Source organism: Serinus canaria, chromosome 3 (assembly GCF_022539315.1).
Source record: "Serinus canaria isolate serCan28SL12 chromosome 3, serCan2020, whole genome shotgun sequence".
In the NCBI taxonomy this organism is placed as follows: Eukaryota; Metazoa; Chordata; class Aves; order Passeriformes; family Fringillidae; genus Serinus; species Serinus canaria.
In genome coordinates this window covers 45079441-45098827 of record NC_066316.1, presented here as the reverse complement: position 1 = coordinate 45098827, position 19387 = coordinate 45079441, and the positions used below count along the sequence as shown (strand labels likewise).

General features: G+C 35.1%; 1 protein-coding gene across 1 annotated transcript in view; it reads right to left on the bottom strand.

The window, feature by feature from the left end:
- Nucleotides 1-19387, bottom strand: part of RYR2 (ryanodine receptor 2) — a 381235-nt gene that overhangs the window by 96281 nt on the left and 265567 nt on the right. The window contains exons 44-58 of the mRNA XM_050972655.1: nucleotides 19211-19346; nucleotides 18309-18495; nucleotides 17735-17840; nucleotides 16419-16539; nucleotides 14974-15143; nucleotides 13106-13326; nucleotides 11673-11763; nucleotides 9650-9790; nucleotides 8781-8944; nucleotides 6760-6838; nucleotides 6034-6123; nucleotides 4811-4948; nucleotides 3878-3955; nucleotides 3010-3085; nucleotides 453-576 (exon numbers count right to left, since the gene is read on the bottom strand). Of these exons, the coding sequence (XP_050828612.1) occupies nucleotides 453-576; nucleotides 3010-3085; nucleotides 3878-3955; nucleotides 4811-4948; nucleotides 6034-6123; nucleotides 6760-6838; nucleotides 8781-8944; nucleotides 9650-9790; nucleotides 11673-11763; nucleotides 13106-13326; nucleotides 14974-15143; nucleotides 16419-16539; nucleotides 17735-17840; nucleotides 18309-18495; nucleotides 19211-19346 (1922 nt within the window). The remainder of the gene's footprint in view (nucleotides 1-452; nucleotides 577-3009; nucleotides 3086-3877; nucleotides 3956-4810; nucleotides 4949-6033; nucleotides 6124-6759; nucleotides 6839-8780; nucleotides 8945-9649; nucleotides 9791-11672; nucleotides 11764-13105; nucleotides 13327-14973; nucleotides 15144-16418; nucleotides 16540-17734; nucleotides 17841-18308; nucleotides 18496-19210; nucleotides 19347-19387) is intronic.

Sequence of the window (19387 nt, the reverse complement as noted above, 5' to 3'; positions counted from 1 at the left end):
TTCCTTTAGAGAGAGACATGTGCTTGAAGATGTGTAGAACCTGTAACTAAGACTTAATAATTCCATCACTTGTAGAAAACTAATAAGTTTACTAACAGTTGGAACAGAAAGAAAAAGCTGCAATATTGAGAGGGAAGGAAGAAGACATGCAGACACTCTGGAGAACTCTGTTCATGCCTTCCAAAACCCCTGCTACTAACTCTGTAATCCTTACAATGTTTTATATGAAGGAGCTCATCCTTATTCCCAGGTACTGAAACATTAAAAAATGATAACAGAGTCCTGGTCTGATAGAAGAAACCCCAAAAAACAAGCAATAATAGAAACCAAAAAACCCCACCACAACAAACCAAACCACAAAACAAACCAAAACAGACCACTGAAGACTATAAAAAAGACCACTGAGGACTATCAGAAACCTTCTGTGACATTAATACTGAATTGAGAATTACCTGGAGACAACATATCCATTAATCTGTAGAAATTTCAGAATATCCTGTGCTTTTTCTCTGTCCTTGGCTTTTTCTTTGGCTGTGAGTGTATCATAAGGGACAAGAAGGGGATGGTTGCCTCCTCCTACTATGGAGCATCAAGAGAATTAAAAATTAAAGAGTTTTCTGTTTTCTGACAGTCACAGAATGTAAAAGTACTATCACAATAGTACACAGCATGTTACAGTAAATTCTAGTCTGAAATAGCAATATACTTGTCTGTTTCTTTACACAAACTTTAAAAAATATCCAGATGGAAACTGTGATATGGCTACATCATTCTAACATATTTGCTATAAGTACAAGCAAAATATATGCTTGTACTATTGTCTAACCTATTGCAAAAAAAAAACCCTTAAGGAAGAAGAAAATGCTTAATGGTTACAAATATCTACTATAACAACAACTTCATTTAATGAAACTGAAAATATTTCAATAAATAATACATCATTTCATCAAAAAACCTATATATAAACATATATGAAGTCCTGCTTTTAAAAATTCTAATGACAGGGTTCATCAAGTTTTGCAAGATACACAAATATCTAAAAATATATTAAAGTGATACAGTTCTACTTTACAGTAACAAATTAAAGACAGAAAACTGGGATACATCCTTCAAACATGGTTCACACTACTGTCCAGCAAAATCAAAGGAATGCTGCAAAACCACAGATAAAAAGAAAAAACTTCATTGTATTGCTTACTAAAATCTGATGTGTTGGTATCTACCACATGTAGATATTTAATTTGGAAGGAAAATAAAGTTGCTATTGGTAACATAAATATGTGCATAAAAAGCAACATTCTCAGGAGTTCAACTTCTAAAATCATTATCGCATAAAACAACACAATAAATTCCTATGGCAATTTCTCTGAAACCCCTGGAAATTGTAGGGATAATGATAAGATTTATCCCTGAAAAAAACCAATAAAAATATCTAAAAATAATAATCATTTTTAAAATTAAAAAATTCCCTATAGAAAATATTGGAGACATACCACTGGATTATTTTTTTTAATGCACATATTCTGAAGTTTTCAATTAGTTCTGCCTGAATCAATTTAGGTACATGAAAACTGAAAACACAGTGGGCAAGTCTGATGGTGGATTGGGTTTTTTTGTTTAGTCTGGATTTGTCTTAGGAAGTATAGTCTTTAACATTGGGATGATTGGATTTTATTCTCTTATCACCAACATGATGTAATTGTACCACAGGACAGCTGAAGACAGCAAAATGCACATAAGTCTACATTATTCTTCTCTTCTTTACACATGGGAAAAAAAAATAAAAAGACTAGCATATAAATATACTGAAGGAAAACCAGAAAAACAGAATTTTTGAAGGCCAAGTTTTGCTCAGCTGACAAATTCATCTACTTTTCTCATACAAAACCTCTCTATCAGAAGCCTTCAATCACTACAGCTTCCTCCAGCCTTCCCATACTGCACAAGACAACAAAAAACTATTGTACATACTATACAGTATTCTCATTAAAGTGTTTCTCATAGGCAAAATTCTGCTTTCAAAGCTGTGAAATGCAGTTGAACTATTGAAATATCTCATCTTACAGTAATCTGTGACTTCCCAAACTTGGCCCATCCTGAGGCTACTTATCCTGAGGAAGGTTTTACAGAAAAGGATAATATAAAAATTATATAAAGGGGAAATATAATTAAAGGCATGGAAAGAGAAAATGATTATCAAAGGCACTTCCAGATAGAACTTTGCTTTTTTATAAAAAACCTTAACTGATAAACCTTTTCTGGAATTTTACAAATTTATACCAATTTTGGGGCATACAATATACAACTAGACACCTTCAGATAAGGTAAAACCCTAGCTTCAATAATTTGATACTGAGAACTTGTTTTCTCCATGTGCTAATATAGTATTACCTGAAAAAAAAATCAGCTTTACTACAAATAAAGAAATGCTTTTCACACAGAGGAAAAACAGTAAATTACACAAGAGATGAAAAAAAAATCATTTAGGTAAGCAGAGATCATGAAGCACATGCAATTTTTATATGGAATCAAGTATCTGCTCTAGGTTTTTCCACTTGTCAATTCAACACACGATATGTGCAGTACTTAGTAAACACCCTTCAGATCTACCTGCAATTCACACACTATGTGCAGTACTTAGTAAACACCCTTCAGATCTACCTGCAATAAAAGAAGCAATACAAATGAAATCATAGCCCATTGGGTAATAGTCTGAAAGATTAATGCTAGAAAGAAAATGGATTAATGTGCTTAAATTTATTTACAACCTTTGAGTTTCCTTCCCTTGGTATATCTGAATTGGCAGACTACTTAAACAAGAAGAGCTACAGTGGGTACTATAAAAACTTTCAGGCACTAAAAATCACAGTCAAGAATAGATACTTCACTGTTTCTTCTTTGTCAATTTATATCTGCTGTTCCTTTTTCTTTTTAATTTTTTCTGAAATGCATGACCTAAGGAAGTCACAAAAAACTTAAAATATTGTAAATGCATATAGTTAACATTACCTTTTGCTTCAAGCTCCAGTTTCTTTTTCTTTGCCCATATATTATGGTAGTTTTCAGCCATCATCTCAGCCATAGCCTTAGGAAAATGGAGAGCTTAGTGATGTGGGTTGCAATGAATAACTCTCAAGAAGTCAGTCAATTAATTTGCTACCACTACTTGTTTGCACTATGGCAAAGCTCAGTATGGGCAAAGTTAAGCCTGTGTTTCAGTACTCCATTGTAGTCAACTTCGAACACCATGTTGCCATCACTAGACTGGTACAAACACTCATGCTATCTCATTTAAAGCTATTTAGTATATCACTAGATTACATTGAAATTGTACTCACAGGAAATTAGCAAACTGTAAAAGCTAGCACCATACTCCAGCAAGCACCATGAAAAAAATTCTATCTAATGACAGGAACAGACCATCAACCAAAACACACATTGGTCCAAATAACAGCAACTTACTAAGACATCTGTCAAAATCCTACCCCCAATTCCTTCATTCTCTATTCTCACAGTACTTAATGGTTTCTGATTCTCATTCCTTCAGTTTAGAGAAAAAGAGCCTTGACAAAATGTTTTGAAAAGATGGTGGAGAATGAAACAGAAAAATTTGATGCTGCTAGCTCTTCTGAACAGGATTCTCTTCAAATGGCAAATGTTCACAAAAAAATCAGTCCAGAACTAAAGAAAATTTCAAAGGTTTTCTACATGAACCATGATTTTGAGCAACAATGAAAAAGACCAAAAAGCCCCAACCAAACCCAAAACATATCAAAATAGGTAATATTTGGTATCAAATTGTTTAAAATAAACTAGCAAAAAAGAGAAAATTAAATTGTAGAACAAACCATAAGCATTTTAGGTGTTTCTGACTTACATGTAAGTCTCTGGAGAGGGTGACGTTGCTCATGTCAATTGCTCGAGGAGTGTAACCATGGGCTGTATCTACAGAGATCTGAATGACAAATGTGTAAAACAGTGGAGTTACACAAGCATTTAATATGAAAAAGTTAATGTTAACAAGACACTGAAAGTAATAAAGAAATTTAAAGAAAAAGTCACTCGTAAACCTCTAAAGAGCAAAAGAATCTTTTGTGGCCCAGCTGAAAATATATCGGTAAACTTTAGTCAGAATTAGGCAAAGGACAACAGAGTTTGTTCCCAAAGACAGATGGCCATCAGACACAAATCCCTTTCATTTAAATACAAATTTCACTTGAACTCATTTAGAGTTTGAACTTATTGTAGACAAGGATAAAGTTATGATTAAATCTCTGCATTATCTAGAGATTCTTTTTTTTTTTTCTCAGCAATTTCACACAATTTAGTTTAAAGTGAATTCAGGCAAAAATCAAACTTTTAATTTAGCTTTTCAACCCTATTTTATATTTAAGACTAGAACGTATCTAGTTATCTTTTACCTTCTATCCCTCCTACCCACCCAGAATATATCACCTTTTTTTTTATTCTTTGTTTTTACTGGCTAAATTTATCAGAGGTTTGCTCATTACACTGACACAAATGGTCAAAGGAGGATAGAAAGTGACAGAGGTTCCCTGGGTGACAAGCCACTGGCACAAGAAGTGTGGGCTAGAAAAGAGGCATTGACAGGCTTTCCTCTATGGATTATGCAGTAACAGGTACCTCTTCCTTTAAAAAGAACAGTGTCCAGGATTTTCTTCCTATGTGTGACATTATTTTCAGAAGCACGTATATGAGCATATGGAGCCCTGAAAGTTCAAAGGCTTCATTTCAAAAGGCAGCTATTGTTACTAGAGAATAACAGAGAGTTTTTAGCAAAGTGGCTCACTTGGCTGGTCTGAGATATGCGACGCGTCCGATTATACAGCGCCATGGAATCTCCTTCCCGTGTTCTTTCGATTCGCCATCCCCATGCCAGCATGGTTTTGAGTGATTCTTTGATTGGCCATCGATAAATTTCTTTCTCCTAGAAGAATGTACATGCAATAATTAACTTGTTTATTATGTAGCTGTACAGAGCAAAAAGTTACTAATGGACTTTTTCCTGGTTATACTGAGATGCAAAGAAATGTGCTGAATTCAACCATTCCGGTTCAGTGTTATTGAAATGATGCAAATAAATCATATAGATATTGAAAAGTTTATCATTCCAGAGGCAGGGAGAAGAATTCTGGCCCTGCAGGAAGCTGATGATCTCAGGGAAAACTCTGTTAATAGCATGAAATCAAGCTGGAGCCGAAATTATCAGGAGTAATGCAGTGTTTTATCTGCTACGTGAACCAAAAACCATAATCACAGAATCATAAACAAGTCTGTGTTGGAAGAGAACTCTGGACATCTTCTGCCTCTACCTTCTGTTGAGTTCAGATAAGGCACCTAACTGGGATACCAAGATCAGGTTTATCTAGGTCTTGCTGTATCATGCCTTCAACATGCAGCTGATTTCACCACTTTTTTGGGTGGTTATTTCAACATTTAAGCTATCGAGATAAGAAGAATTTTTAGAAAGCATTTCTGCAAAGGAAGCTGACAGCCATCGCCTCTTGTCCTGTCACTGCACACCCTGTGAAGAGAATACACCCATCCATCTTCTCTGTAAATAATGCTTAGGAACCAGGAAACAAAGACCACATCTCCAGCAGCTTTCTCCTCTTTAAGCTGAAAAAACCCAGTTCCTTCAGCATTGCTCATTTATACCAAGTTCTCCAGATGTCATGCTTTTCTGCTGGAGACCAGACAAAGCCTAAACCTAAACCACTAGGCAAGAAGGTGTTCCTGTAAGACCTTACTGCAAAAAAAGAGTGGCAATATCACATTTTGGTTTCACTGTCAGTAATGCAATGTAGATTCAGCTTTGTGAGAAAAAGTTTGAGTGGCCTATTTATAATATAATGAAACCCTTCCATATCATTTCAGGATTTTGAGAAAGGCAACAACCAAACATTAGCTGACACAGCGTAAGTATTTTTTCTCTTAAAAAAATGCAAAGACAAGGCAATATTTTCAGTGATATTTCAGCAACCCTCAATCAAGCATGAACAAATCCCTTACCTTCTCAGACAGTAACTTATATTGTTTCATTAATGGTTGCACTTTTGCAGATTCAGAAAATGTTTCACCATAGGTCCATCCATTGGCAAACTGAATAAGAAGGATAAAATGGGGAAACACGGAAAATTATAAAAAATCATTTCCATTGGTAGAAATTAACTGAATAATGCTTCTGTAGAGCTGTTCTCTTAAAGTTTCCTTTCTACTGTTTTCTCAACCAACATTTATATTATTTATAAATTAAAATATTAATCATGCAGCATACCATCTTTTGCAAAATAACAATTATCAAAGCAACCATATCGGTACATTTGTCTTTCAATGATTTTTATACATTAGAATACTGTACTACAGTTGAGGAACTGTTTTTTTAACACTGGACAAACAAAATGCACAAAGGAATAAAAAGGATAAAGAGCTTATTTGGTTAAAAAAATTAAAAGAAAGAAAATTCAGCTCCATAAAACTGTTAAACAATTACCAATATATTTACTCAAAAGTCACCAAAAAAATATTATTAAATGATTAAACACTATTTTGAAATACTCATATGCATTTAGGAAACTCGCCCACAAATATATTTTGAGAAAATAGTATATCTATATCTAACCTGCATACCAACTTGTAACATCATGAAAAATTATAACATTCAGAATAAAATATTTTATAGAAGAAATTGATTCAAATAAAAACATGATTTTGCTTTAAGAGGAATGTAGATTTTACCTTTTCCATTGACCATTTGTCATGAGCATGTTCTGCATATTTGTTAATAAAATATTCTAGCTTTTCAGGGATTGTAATGCTGAAAGTGAAAAGAAAATCAGCATTATATCACACAGGCTAAAATTGAATGTTTTTGTTGCAAAGAAAACTTCAAAATAATAAATAATGCACAGACCCTTTCCTGTACTCTTCTTTTCACACACAGTTTGCTCCAAGGCCCAATTAAATTCATGGCACTGAATGACAACCACAGCTGTTGTAGGAAGTTAACTTCTTTGAAACATGTGCAGGGAAAAATCAATAATGAGATCAAGCACTAGTGCTTTTTGTCCTGTATTTTCTTAGTATTCAAGCCATAACTACAATGTATAGTTTCAGAAATATGGTAGTAACTTATTGCACATGTCCATTACAAACTAAGTGCGCTAACAGTCCTTTTTGAAACATTATCAATTTTATATATTCCAAAAATATTTATCAAATATCAGTTGTTTACTTCATCAGCATTGCTACAAATGAAAGGGAATAACTACTTTTGATCACTGAGGAAATACTAACACCTTTCCTCCTAACATAAAGAATTTCAAGACGAGTAGTGTTAGAGTGCCATCTGCTGTGAACTGAAGTCTGGATTTTCAGTCTTTTTCAAAAAGCAGAAATGTAAAACCAAATTATGTCAGAGTAACAGTTTGCAAGAGCCTCACATAGAGCACTGTCAGCAGCTTTTTATTGCTTGTAAGATTGTATTTTGAGGGGAACCCTATTAATACTATAATACTTAAATAATTTTGGAAATTCAATATAATCACAAGTGCATTAACATCCTATTATCTACCCCTTCATACAAATAGGTCCAGTACTAGTAAGAAATGCAAAGCTGGATTTGCATGTTAAAAGAATGCAGGATAATTTGGAGGTTACAAGGATAGCAGCAGTTCTTTGTCTTGAAACATAACCGAACTGTTGACTCCTATAGCAATGAGGTGACATATAATTTCAGTAATATCAAGTAATATTTTCTGATTTTTTTTTCAAATCTATTCCAGCTACAAATCTTTTCTAATCTACATTTTTTCTCTAAAATGACACCAGATAAATACTCAATTAAATCATAATATAATATTCTTAATAAATGCTGTTTAAAACTTTACCATATTTTAACTACATCTTAGAAAAATGAATTTAAATGGTCACTGATGTCCTTTCTGTGCTCCAAATTGGATTATGAATTTTACTGCAATATTTAGATGTGCATATATGTACAAGCATGCTGCAAGGAAGGTGTCAATCTACTGACAATCCTGTGTGCTGAATGCAGGCAGAAATCTCACAGGTGCAAGTGAAAAGTGCAAGTGAAACTAACATTTTATAACAGAAATTTCTTAAAATAAAGTCCATAGCCATGCTTCCGTAAGACTATTCTATACAAAGGGAAATGGCATGCTTGCTGTAGTCGAAAATCAGAGCAGAAAATTTCCATTCAGATACATGCTTTTTCTGGCTAATATACTCTAAAGAGCAGGGGCAGAGTTTGGCTGCCTAGAGTGAATGAAGATTATTCTGCCCAAATCCTATTATTCATATTTAAAAAGATTATATGAAGGCACAGTCAAACAATTTTCTGTAGGTACACTGTCATTCACACAAATTGGAATTACTGTCTTGACATATGTTAATAATGACAGGGATGATGCAGACATGCCCACTTTTTCACTTCTAAGAGCATGCTGGTTTGTTTGCAGCAGACATATAAAGACAATTGGATAGTTCTTTCTCCTGGATAAAAATGCATTAAAATATTCTAAGCTGACCAAGAAATGAATGATGTAACTTGCTAGTTATTGCTTTATTTGATTTAAAATAAATACATAAATAAAAATATTAATAGCTCCATTTTATCTATAAAGTAAGCATTCAGAAGAGAAGCTTTAAATTTACATCAGACCAAAGAAAAGATGCCCCCCCTCTTTTACACATTCATGATCAAAAAAACACCCAGGTGCAACAAAGTAATTCCTTACTTTGAGGTATCAACAGGCTGAGGATTAAAGTTCCCATCTGAATCCATTGAAGACTGCTTTTCCATCATATTGACATAATTGGATTCCATATAGTCTGGAGGTAAGGCCCCTGCAACTGCGCTCAGACAGGGCAAAGCCAGTTTGAAGAGCTCTTGTTCATACTTCTGTGGAACACAGAGGGGACAGAAAGTGAGGAGAGAATGGGAGCCCTCAACATCACTGGTGAAACAGATGCAGCTGCAGATGAAACCAAGCAGCCAGAGAATGGCTCCCTTACTCAGTGTGAAACCGAGCTTTTGTTCTGAAAATAAAGAGCACTGACTGTCCAAAGCAGAAAGCTAGATGCAAGTTTTAATCTTGCTCAAGTAAATCAGAAAAGCGTTTACTTCACTGGTAGCAACGCTAAACATTTTTCAGATGTCGGGAAGACAGCACAGCAGAGGAATATGCACAGCATTCCTTAACACCTAGATTTGAAGTTATACTCATTAAATTTTAAGCAGGTTTGTTTAAAATAGTCACAAAATTAACAATAAATACATACCAAGACATTAAACTACTGTATAACACAGAATTGATTCAAGGGTACTGAAAGTACAACTACTAAGAAGAGAAGTGTACAGATCTGTACAGATACATATAAAGATTATTGCTTTAGTGTTATAGTTCTTTTAATTAGGAGATAAAATTTTATACCTACATTAAATTAGAAGCCATAAGAGGAAGATTTAAATTCACCAAAGCCTATATTTTTTCCTTCAAAGTGCATGATACAGTATTGATATAAGCTGGGTAAAAACTACAGATTAAAGAAAAATTATTACACAGTAAGGATTTTACAGTAACTAATAGATACTAAAATTACCTACCTTTTGAGACAAAGCATCAAAAATACCCCAGAACAACTTTCTGGATAAATGAAGTTCTTCTTCTGAGGCAGCACCAAAGTTACCCCATCCACTTGGCAAACAGTAATACTTCCAGCATCTTTCATAATGATTTGTCAGTAACTGAAACAGAACATATTTTGAAAGCATAAATATTTTTAAAAACTATATTCAATTATGTAACGGCCAGACAAGTTTGCTTCTGGACTACATGTGGATAATAATATATATGAATACGTTTTTAAACCTAGTCAAGAGAGTAAGGTAGGTTTAGTCATAGAGAAATCCCTGTTGAAGCACTGAATATTACTTAAGAGGAAATAAAAACAAGGCAGTCCTATTCCAAAATGTCTGAACTATATGGAGTACAGGAACAGCATCACAGATTTGAATTTGCATGCTGCTTAAAACCTGAGGCAATTTTTAACTGTAGAAGCCAGCAAATGTATTCACAGTAGATAGCACTGTATTCTGACTTGCCTTCATCCTTTTCTCCTCTCTTCCCATTCAAAATTACATTTTCAGGTGTCTGATTAACTTACAGCTGCCTCTTTACATTACTATAACTGGCTTGCCAGCTCAAGCCCATAAGGAATGCACACTACAGTACTACAGTACTTTCACATCAGAAACACAGCAGATATGGGTAGGAGTCTCTTGTTAAATCACTGGAAATCAGTTTACAGTGAAACCTTTTAAAAGTTACAGGTCTGTCTTCAGATAAAGAGTTCAGTTCTTCAGAAGTATTCGCTTTTTAGGAGTCAATGGACAAAATCCTTTGCCCATACTAACGCCATGGTTCTCTTCACATCTGTACTCTTGCAAAGCCTGACTAGCCAAAAGGGTCCAATTATTATTTCCTTACTGTTCAGTTCAGCAACAAGGGCAGCTCACTGCAGTCATGACCCTTGGGATCATAAAATCTGTTCTTTTAGATGAACAGATGTCAAGAAGCTGGGTTTGTTTCTTCCCCCCCTCAAAAAAACCAACCCCAAAGCACTACAGCCATACAGGAGTGCCAAGTTATTGTTTGGTTTTAGCAGCACATAAAATGCCACAATGCATCAGAAGGGTCCCCTTCAGGGCAGTATACTGAATTATCAACTGTTTTTCTCACAGACATGGAAGAACAGCTGCTCCAGAATTTTTAGTTTGATTGAGGGTTTCTGGGGGGGGCATAACTAAATTATGAAGTCCTTGGCAGGACTTCAGCAGCAGGCTCTGGCTTTGAGACTAATAATTTAAATTCCTCTGCTTACATCAGAGTTGTGGATGTGCTGATGTGCTCCTAAAGCATAAATATATATTAAATAAGAAAATATTAAGTATTCAATGCAAAACTGTGGTGGGAAAGCATTAGAAAGGACTGCTGAAAAACAGTAGGGAAGATGTGGAAGCAAATGTTCATTAAAAGTGATGATGATATCAGGAATCTCTAAGGAATGTGTCAGCTCCAAAAGGAAAAAACCCTCCTTTTTCTTATGCATTAGGAATCAGAATAAAAAGATACAGCTAAACTTTTGGGAGCTGAAAAAAAATGCAACATTACTACTAAACATTATTCCTTAACAGATTTCCAGGCACCACCAACAGAGTCCTTTTTCCAAAAGAAAGGAAAACCAATGCAGAGGTGAAATGTAAGGGCACATACAAACTGTAAATTGTTATGGTCTGTGCACTGGATTCTGCACCCTGCCCCCAAGGATTTTTCTAATGTTTGCTTCTCCTTTAATTATTTCCTGTTTGTTTCCACATAGGCTGAAACAAACAGGAAATAATTAAAGGAGAAGCAAACATTAGACTCAGACTTCATAATTCCATATGGATGGATGTAAATCAGACTGAATTTCTCCCAAACCAACAATTTATCCTTAAAAACTATGGTCTTAGATTACTGCAGAGTGGAAATAACAGAACAAAGAGTTCAGAGAATCTTCTCCATGCAACTATTATCTGTTGCATTCAGTTATAAAGAGTGCTGTTGAATACTAATATTTGCTTTTACCTTGAGAGGCATCTTTGCATGTTCATTTAACAGAGGTACATCAAATACTAATCTCCTCAGCAAGTGCTGCATCATGGAAGGCCGCAACTGCCTGAAAGCAGACAAACCATTTCAAAAGGGTGAACCAGCACAGTTTCATGTAAATAATTGATAAACACATTAAAACAACAGATCAGCTCCAGGCTGTTAAAATTTTTCAAATGCATAAAATAATATTTTCCTTGTGGCACTAGGGCACTAGGGGTCCAGAAGAAAGCAAACAAGTGTATACCAAAGAAAATATTCTGAACAAGCTGAAAATCAAATGCTTCAAAGCCAAGAAAACATCTGATCTACAGACAGAGAAAACCAGGAAAAAAATCCCTGAATTTTGATAATGTGTATTAGGATCACTATGCTCATGAAAAAAAGGTTATATTGTTAATTTCTTGTAATATATCTCAATGACTCTTGAAATATCTCAGAAGCTAATGAAGACATAAGAGCCCTATCTCTTTAGAAGTGCTAAACAAGGCACCACCGTGGGCACCAACTGGAAGGAGAACAGAAATTGTTATAATATGCATTTTAGAATGGCATAGATATTAAAGCTTTCCAGATAAATAGCAAAATCTTGTCAATTTTATTGGTTCCTATCAATGCAAAGTATAGATTACATAGTCATATCAAATACCATCTAATGTAATATATTTGTACTTTTTTTTTTAAGTATTATAATATAAATGTCTGTAATTTCTGAGCACACATCCAGACGATTAAAAAATGTCATGGTGAAATAATAAAAAAAAAAAAAAAAAGCCACCCCAAAAAACCCAAATCCTCTGGTGAACTGAAAGCCAAAATGTTAACTGTAATTAGAAGCTGAATTCATATTTGCCTAGTCAGCTTTTCATAATTGAGCCTGTGGATTTAGAAAAATTGGATAATAACCAACTGGTTTTGACCTGCAGAAACACAAACAAAACCTGTCACAAAGCTGTTCAGTAGAGACACAACAATACTAGTCATTGATTAGGATTTCAAATGGAACACACCATAAACAAACCTCTACAAAGAATTAGATAAGTTACTGAATATAAACCAGAAATCTGCACAGCTAAAATTATTTAAATGGCAATTCAGTCTGTGTATAACTCCACAATTCCAGAGCTTTTTCTTTTTGCATTCTCTTATTTAATCACCAAGGTTTTAATTTAAAAGATTTGGTGATGGCAGAATAACTGAGGACTGAATGAATGAGAACTGAGGAATGACTGGTAATTAATAAAACAGCAAATTGAGTACAGCATTTTAACAACTATCACAATCATCTTACGGGGGGAAAAAAAATCTTAATTCTGTTACTGGTGGCATAGTTCTGCATTCCTGTATTATAAGTATCACAGACTGCTTTATCACTTAGCATTCCTGCACAGCCAGGAGTATTTTCTTACCCGCAGATGGACAGCAAACACTCTTCAATGGAATCTCGCTGAGCTTTGGTAAGAGAGCATCCCTTTGAGAGTCTGTACACAGTGTGCAATAAGGAATCAATGAGGGAGGCATGGTGCTCCGTGCCAGCAAACAGGGGAGCACATCTGGTCAAGAGAGGCAACACTGCTGTGCAAAGGTATCGATTCAGAGCCAAAGCCATATCTGTAGCACTCAAAGCAGCCTATAAATTAAACAGGACAGAAATTAGACTTGTCTCATCAGTTTGGGTACACATGAAAATAAATTGTTGGTTTTGTTCTGCAGTTATAAAAGGGGGAAATTTCCAAAACACAAATGAGGATATGATACCTATTGGAGCTACATCCTACCTTCTTCTGCTGTTTTTAAAGTCTCATAGATAGCTTTTGTTTTGTTTTTAATGAACAAAAACAGTAAATGTGGCCATTCAAAAAACAATTTTTAAGATTATATGGAAGAATGTCATAGTTGCTAAACAGAACACTCCAAAATCAATTAATACAAGTCAGTATCTTTTTGCTATGAACAAGGCCAAGTTCCACGTGAGCTAAAAATCCTCACCTGCTCTCTCTAAAATATCTGGTAGAAAAGGACCTGGGGGTATTGTTTGACAGCTGAACGTGGACTTGTGCCCAGGGGGCCAAGAAGATTGCTGGCATCCTGGTTTGTATCAGCAATAGTGTGAGCAGCAGGCCAGTGATCATGGCCCTGTACTCAGCACTGGGGAGGCTGCACCTCCAGTCTCCAGTCTTGGGCCCCTCACTGCAAGAAGGACATCAAGGTGCTGGAGTGTGTCCAGAGAAGGACAGTGGAGCTGGTGAAGGGTCTGGAGCACAAGTCCTGTGAGGAGCAGCTGAGGGAGCTGGGGCTGATTAGCCTGGAAAAAAGGAGGCTCAGAGGAGACCTGCCTGAAAGGAGTCTGTGATGGTGATGTCAGTCTCCTCTCCCAAGTAATGAGAAAGAACAGGAGGAAAAGGCTGGAAGCTGCACAAAGGGAGGTTTAGATGAGATATCAGGAAAAATTTCTTGACAAAAAAGGTTGTCAAGCATTGGAACAGGCTGCCTGGTAAGTGGCGGAGTCATAATTTTGGAAGTGTTCAGAAAAACTATATATTCCAAAAGTGGATATGGCACTTGAGGATATAGTTTAATGGTGATCATGGTGGTGGTGCTAGGTTGACAGATGGACTTCATAATCTTAGAGGTCTTTTCTGACCTTAACAATTGTATGATTCTATGATCCTAAATAACAACATCATTATTTTCAGAAAACAATGTTGTCATAAAAGGTGGAACGGGAAAACCAAATTTAATGTCTTAGCCTTCATAACAGCTCTCTAAATCTAAGCTTTCTGGACCAAGACAGCTAAAAGAAATTAGACAGAAAACAGACTCACAGGGAAAAAAAAGAAAAAGATAGCAACAGTGATGAGGAGAAACTAAAATAGAAATGTGGTAATTTTCTAAATAACAGTGTAGGTGTCCCTAACAAATGCCCAGAGATGAACACTTTCTGAATATCTCTGGAAAGAGGCTCCCAGTCACTTCTTCCCTGCTGCTTCATTGGCAGCTCATCTGATCTGGATTCTGTAGCACAAGCTCAGAAAGTCTCCTGGGGAAAAGCATTGCATCTTTTGTAGATAAGGGTATCAGTGCAAGTTCTTAAAAAGTGAGCATTACACTGGATGATGCATCTTGAAATATTATCAAAGCTCAGAAGCAACATGCAGTTCAGCTCAGCGTTTGAGAAACACAGAAGATGGGAAGACATCAAAAATGCTTTTCCAAGGGATGAAAAATGCTGTAGTGTTCAATAAGGTAAAAAATAAAACCAGACAGAAACCCTTACCGTATCTAATGAGGCAGCAGCACGAAGGTCTGGCAGAAAGCCAACTTCAAGAAGGTGTAGAAGAAAATCCTGGTCCTCAATTCCATAGACCCTGTCAAGGAACAAAACCATGGCTGCCTTGTGATCTGGGCAAAACCCCGCAGACATGTCAGGTTCCACCACAGTACCATCTAAAAGGAAGAAATAAGACTTCTGTGACAAGGATTCTCCTTCATCAGCAGACTAAGCAGTCATGCTGCTACCTGACAGAGCCTTTAAATCTCTGTTAACACCTAGGAATCTTCCCCATATTTTTGTTACGCAAAGGAAATATATTTGCAGTTAAATCAAAAAGAATGCGTAAGACAAATTCTACCCAGAGACCTCAAAGGCTCTGCATGCTTTTCTGTTTATGCTTTATATATTAAGAGATTCTTAACAGTTGATATTCTAAATGCTATGTACCTAAAACATAATAAACCCACATAACTACCTAGCTCTCAGCAGAAGCAGATGGAAAGTAAAAATTACAACACTGCATCAGAGATCCCAGAAATGCAGCATTGGTGAGCACATCTCTAATGTATGAGAAAGAATTAAGAATGTGCTAACAAGTCTGACAATGTGCTAACCTATCTTAAAACTTTCAAAATATCTGAAAGGAATTCATTGAAATATTTTAAAACTTTGTTACTTTTATTTTGGAAAGGAAACAAGCATTTCTGTATCTATGAGCTGCAGATTGCTACTGAGATCTCACCTACAGCTCTATCCCTATTTGGAACATAAATAAGTAATAGTAAAATAGACTGATTGATCTCTCTATCTCTTCCACTGTAACCTATTGGAAAATCTCGTGCTGTGAGTGTCTAAACAATCCTGGTTACATTTATAATGTTTTCTCTCCAGACACACAAAAAAGCAGAGGCAATTCCTTTCCCTTTTATATAGGTGCTCACATAGCTCCCACTATGGCAATCAATTTTATATAGGCAGGAAAAACAAAGCAGTGCATTGGCCTATGTATGTCACATCTATCTCTTCACCATAGTTGCTGGAGAACAACTCTGGTGTCTTAGTAAGATCTGCTAGAAGCAATTAATAGGGTTAGAACAGCAAGAGCTAAGGATTATGTTATTGAGAAATGAGACTGCAGAATTTTTAAATAGTTCTAAAATCAGAAAGCATGCATTTTAAAACTTCTTTTTAAAGTTGTAATAGATTTTCATAATTCAATTTACCAGGATTTATATCAGTGATTTAGGGGTACACAGAATTGTTGACTACAGCATGCAGAAAGATTTTTGAAACATGTATGAGATACACATGATCTGTCTTTAATTTACATAATAAACAGTAGAATTTCTATATTTTTTTTAAATGTTGAAAAAAATATGACTGCCAATATGACAGTAAATTACAAATCTTAAGATTAGGATGGAAGAAAAAGTGTAGAAAAATCTTACCTTTTGCTATGGTTGGCATGTGGAAAGCAATACTGATTACTCCCACCAAATCTTCAAGTGGAATCAAAGACCGTAGAATTGATCTGATTCTAATGGCTTCCCCTTTACCAGCATGAATTAGCTAATAAAAAGACAAATGAAAATTTAGTAAGATCTTCTTATTTATCTTCTATACAAAAGAAAAACTGCTTCCCAAAATTGCATTATAATTAACAACGCAAATTTCATGCAATCTGCATCGATTTGCTGTTGTTTGGATGCAAATGTTCAAAGTCTAAAATCTACAAGTTTGCTTGTTAAATAAAGCAAAGTTCATTTTCAGAACAGAAATCAGGTAAAGCTGCTGAACAAAGCCTTAAAATGTAGCAGCATAGGTGGGAGGGGTGGGGAGGAAAACAAAACAGATTTTCAGATGGAAAAAATTTGGGGTTTTGTCCTGGTCAAATAAGACACTTTCATATATGTCAACTGTTTGTTTTGCTTTCTAAAAAAGGCAACAAGACAGGGAGAAAACAAGGCAATTTTTTTATTCAAATGAAACAGGTACACTGACCTTATTAACTACATATATCTCTCCTCTCTCAAGTTATCAACCCCTGCACAAATCCGATACTGATCTATACTAATGTATATTAATTAGGGCACATCCCAGAGTGAAATGAGGAACTATGTATAACTAAATTTCTGAAGAATAAGAATGTATATTCAATCATAAACAACAAAAAATTTCAAATAGTTTCCATCTCTAACATAACAAGAGATAAATTTTTTACATTGTTTCTAATTCTTTGTATCTAATGCCTGAAATAGTGACATCTTTTCTTTGAGAAGGTTTGTCTGTGTGAATAGAGATATTGAGGTGTATGTCCAAGCATAATGAATATCCCTACATTTTGAAAAAAATGCCCAATAATATTTAAATTTACATGCAACTTTAAAAGTCTGTTTAAAATAAGTATATGAAGAATAAAACTTTAGTTTATAAAAAACACATCACTCTACACGATTCCAGCACATACGGACATTTGAGGAATTTTACTGTCACAATGGACAGTCAAACCAAAAAAAGAAAAAAAAAAAAGGCAAGAGGATAATTCCTTTAAATTCCTCTTCTTTAAAAAGAAGAGCTTCTGAGGATCTTTCTCCTCTTGCCAATGAACAGAACAGGACATTATGTCCACTAAGACACGATGTGGCCATACCACTGCTTTAATACCTGATAGCATGAGACTGAGAAAAAAGATGAATGGCAAACCTGTACCCTGTAAAAACAAGCATGCCGTTACCTTCCAGTGTATGAAGAACATAAAACTTACATGCATTTCAGGGGCACAACGTCCTAAGAGATCAATCAAGGCAGCATAAAAGGTCATTATTGCATTTCCCATGTGAATAGTGTCATCTTCTTGTTCTTCTATTTCACTGCAATTAGTTAGATGTTACAACAAACAAAAGATTAAGAAAAAATGTTATTAACAGTAATAAATAAAGAAAATCTTCTCATAGGTATAACAGCTTACAGAGAGTGGCTTATGTTAGCAAAGCAGACTAAGACAAAACATATTTTGTCCCTAAAAGATTGCAGCAACATCTCCATTGTAACCACTGGTACCATTTATCGGTCTCATTTTGCATCAGTGGACTGACTTTTAATGCAATGAAAAAGAAAAAACAGAATTCTAGAGATGTCCTAATACTTAGACAGAGTTACTTTAATTAATAGTGCAGAGGAAGCACCATTTAGCAAAAGATAAATCTCTCTCCAACACAGAATCCAAGGCAGAATGAACTGATAATTCATGTGTTAAACCAAAAAAGTAATATCACACCTAAGAGTACAAAACAAATAAACAAATAAGACGGCAATGTAAGCAAATCTACTGCACCTACAGGGTTTTACTAGATCCATTACTTGGGGAAGGTCCATCTCTTGTTCGATCTTCTGATATTTGTATTGCCTCCTCCATGGCTGCAAGCAACCCATTGCCTCCTTCTCCTCTCAGAGCAGGACCAAAACACTCAGGGCGGCGAATAAGCAGTCTGACTACAACATTAGCATTTTCCTCCACACTCTCTCCTACCACACAGAAAAAATATCAAGATACAAGATTATATCAAAAAGAGTTCTGAAATATAATCAGAAAAAAAGGCACACAAAAGAGCAGAATGCATAGATACTTTTTACTACAAAACAGTTTAAATAAAACAACAGTTACATAAACACACATACTCCTCTACTACTGCAATGAAATGAAAAACAAAACATAAAAACATGTTTTTATTCAAAATTTATTAAAGCCAAAGAATTAACTATGCAGTAAAGGATGTTTAAAGCACCAGTGAAACTACTGAATTTTACTTTACTACTGAATAGTAAAGATTCAGTCAAGTGCAAGGGTTAATGACAGGACCAATATAATTGCTTGGACACTAAAACTGGACTATCTAAATCTTCATAAAGAGATAGGGCTTTGGCTCTGTATCTACCATTACTTTATCACAAAAAGATTTAGGAATTTTCTGTACTCTCTACTTCCAAAGGAGACACATTCTACTTCCAAAGGCATTTCAAAATCCAAAGCTGGATCCGAAAAATGGGGCAGAGGTTCACAGGACCCTAGATTCCCATTTCATAAGTCATATAAGTAAATGTGTGTCTTGAAAAATTCTACTCTTTCTGCAGGTTCTTTTAATTCACTTTAACTTACCAAGTCAGCTTGTCTTACTATTTAAAATTATAAACCTATTTGGATATTGGAGGAAGTTATAAAATGTTTAGGCTTCTACTCTACCATTGCAAAAAACAGCAAAACGAAGAAAATCCAAATATCGTTCTCCTTCAACTGGATTCCATCCAATGTCTGGGTAGCCTTTACAAATCAACAAAGGACAACTCTGCAACCCACATCCAGCCAAGTAGCGAACCACCTAAAAGCAAAATTGGATGGAAAAGATATTAAATGTGAAAA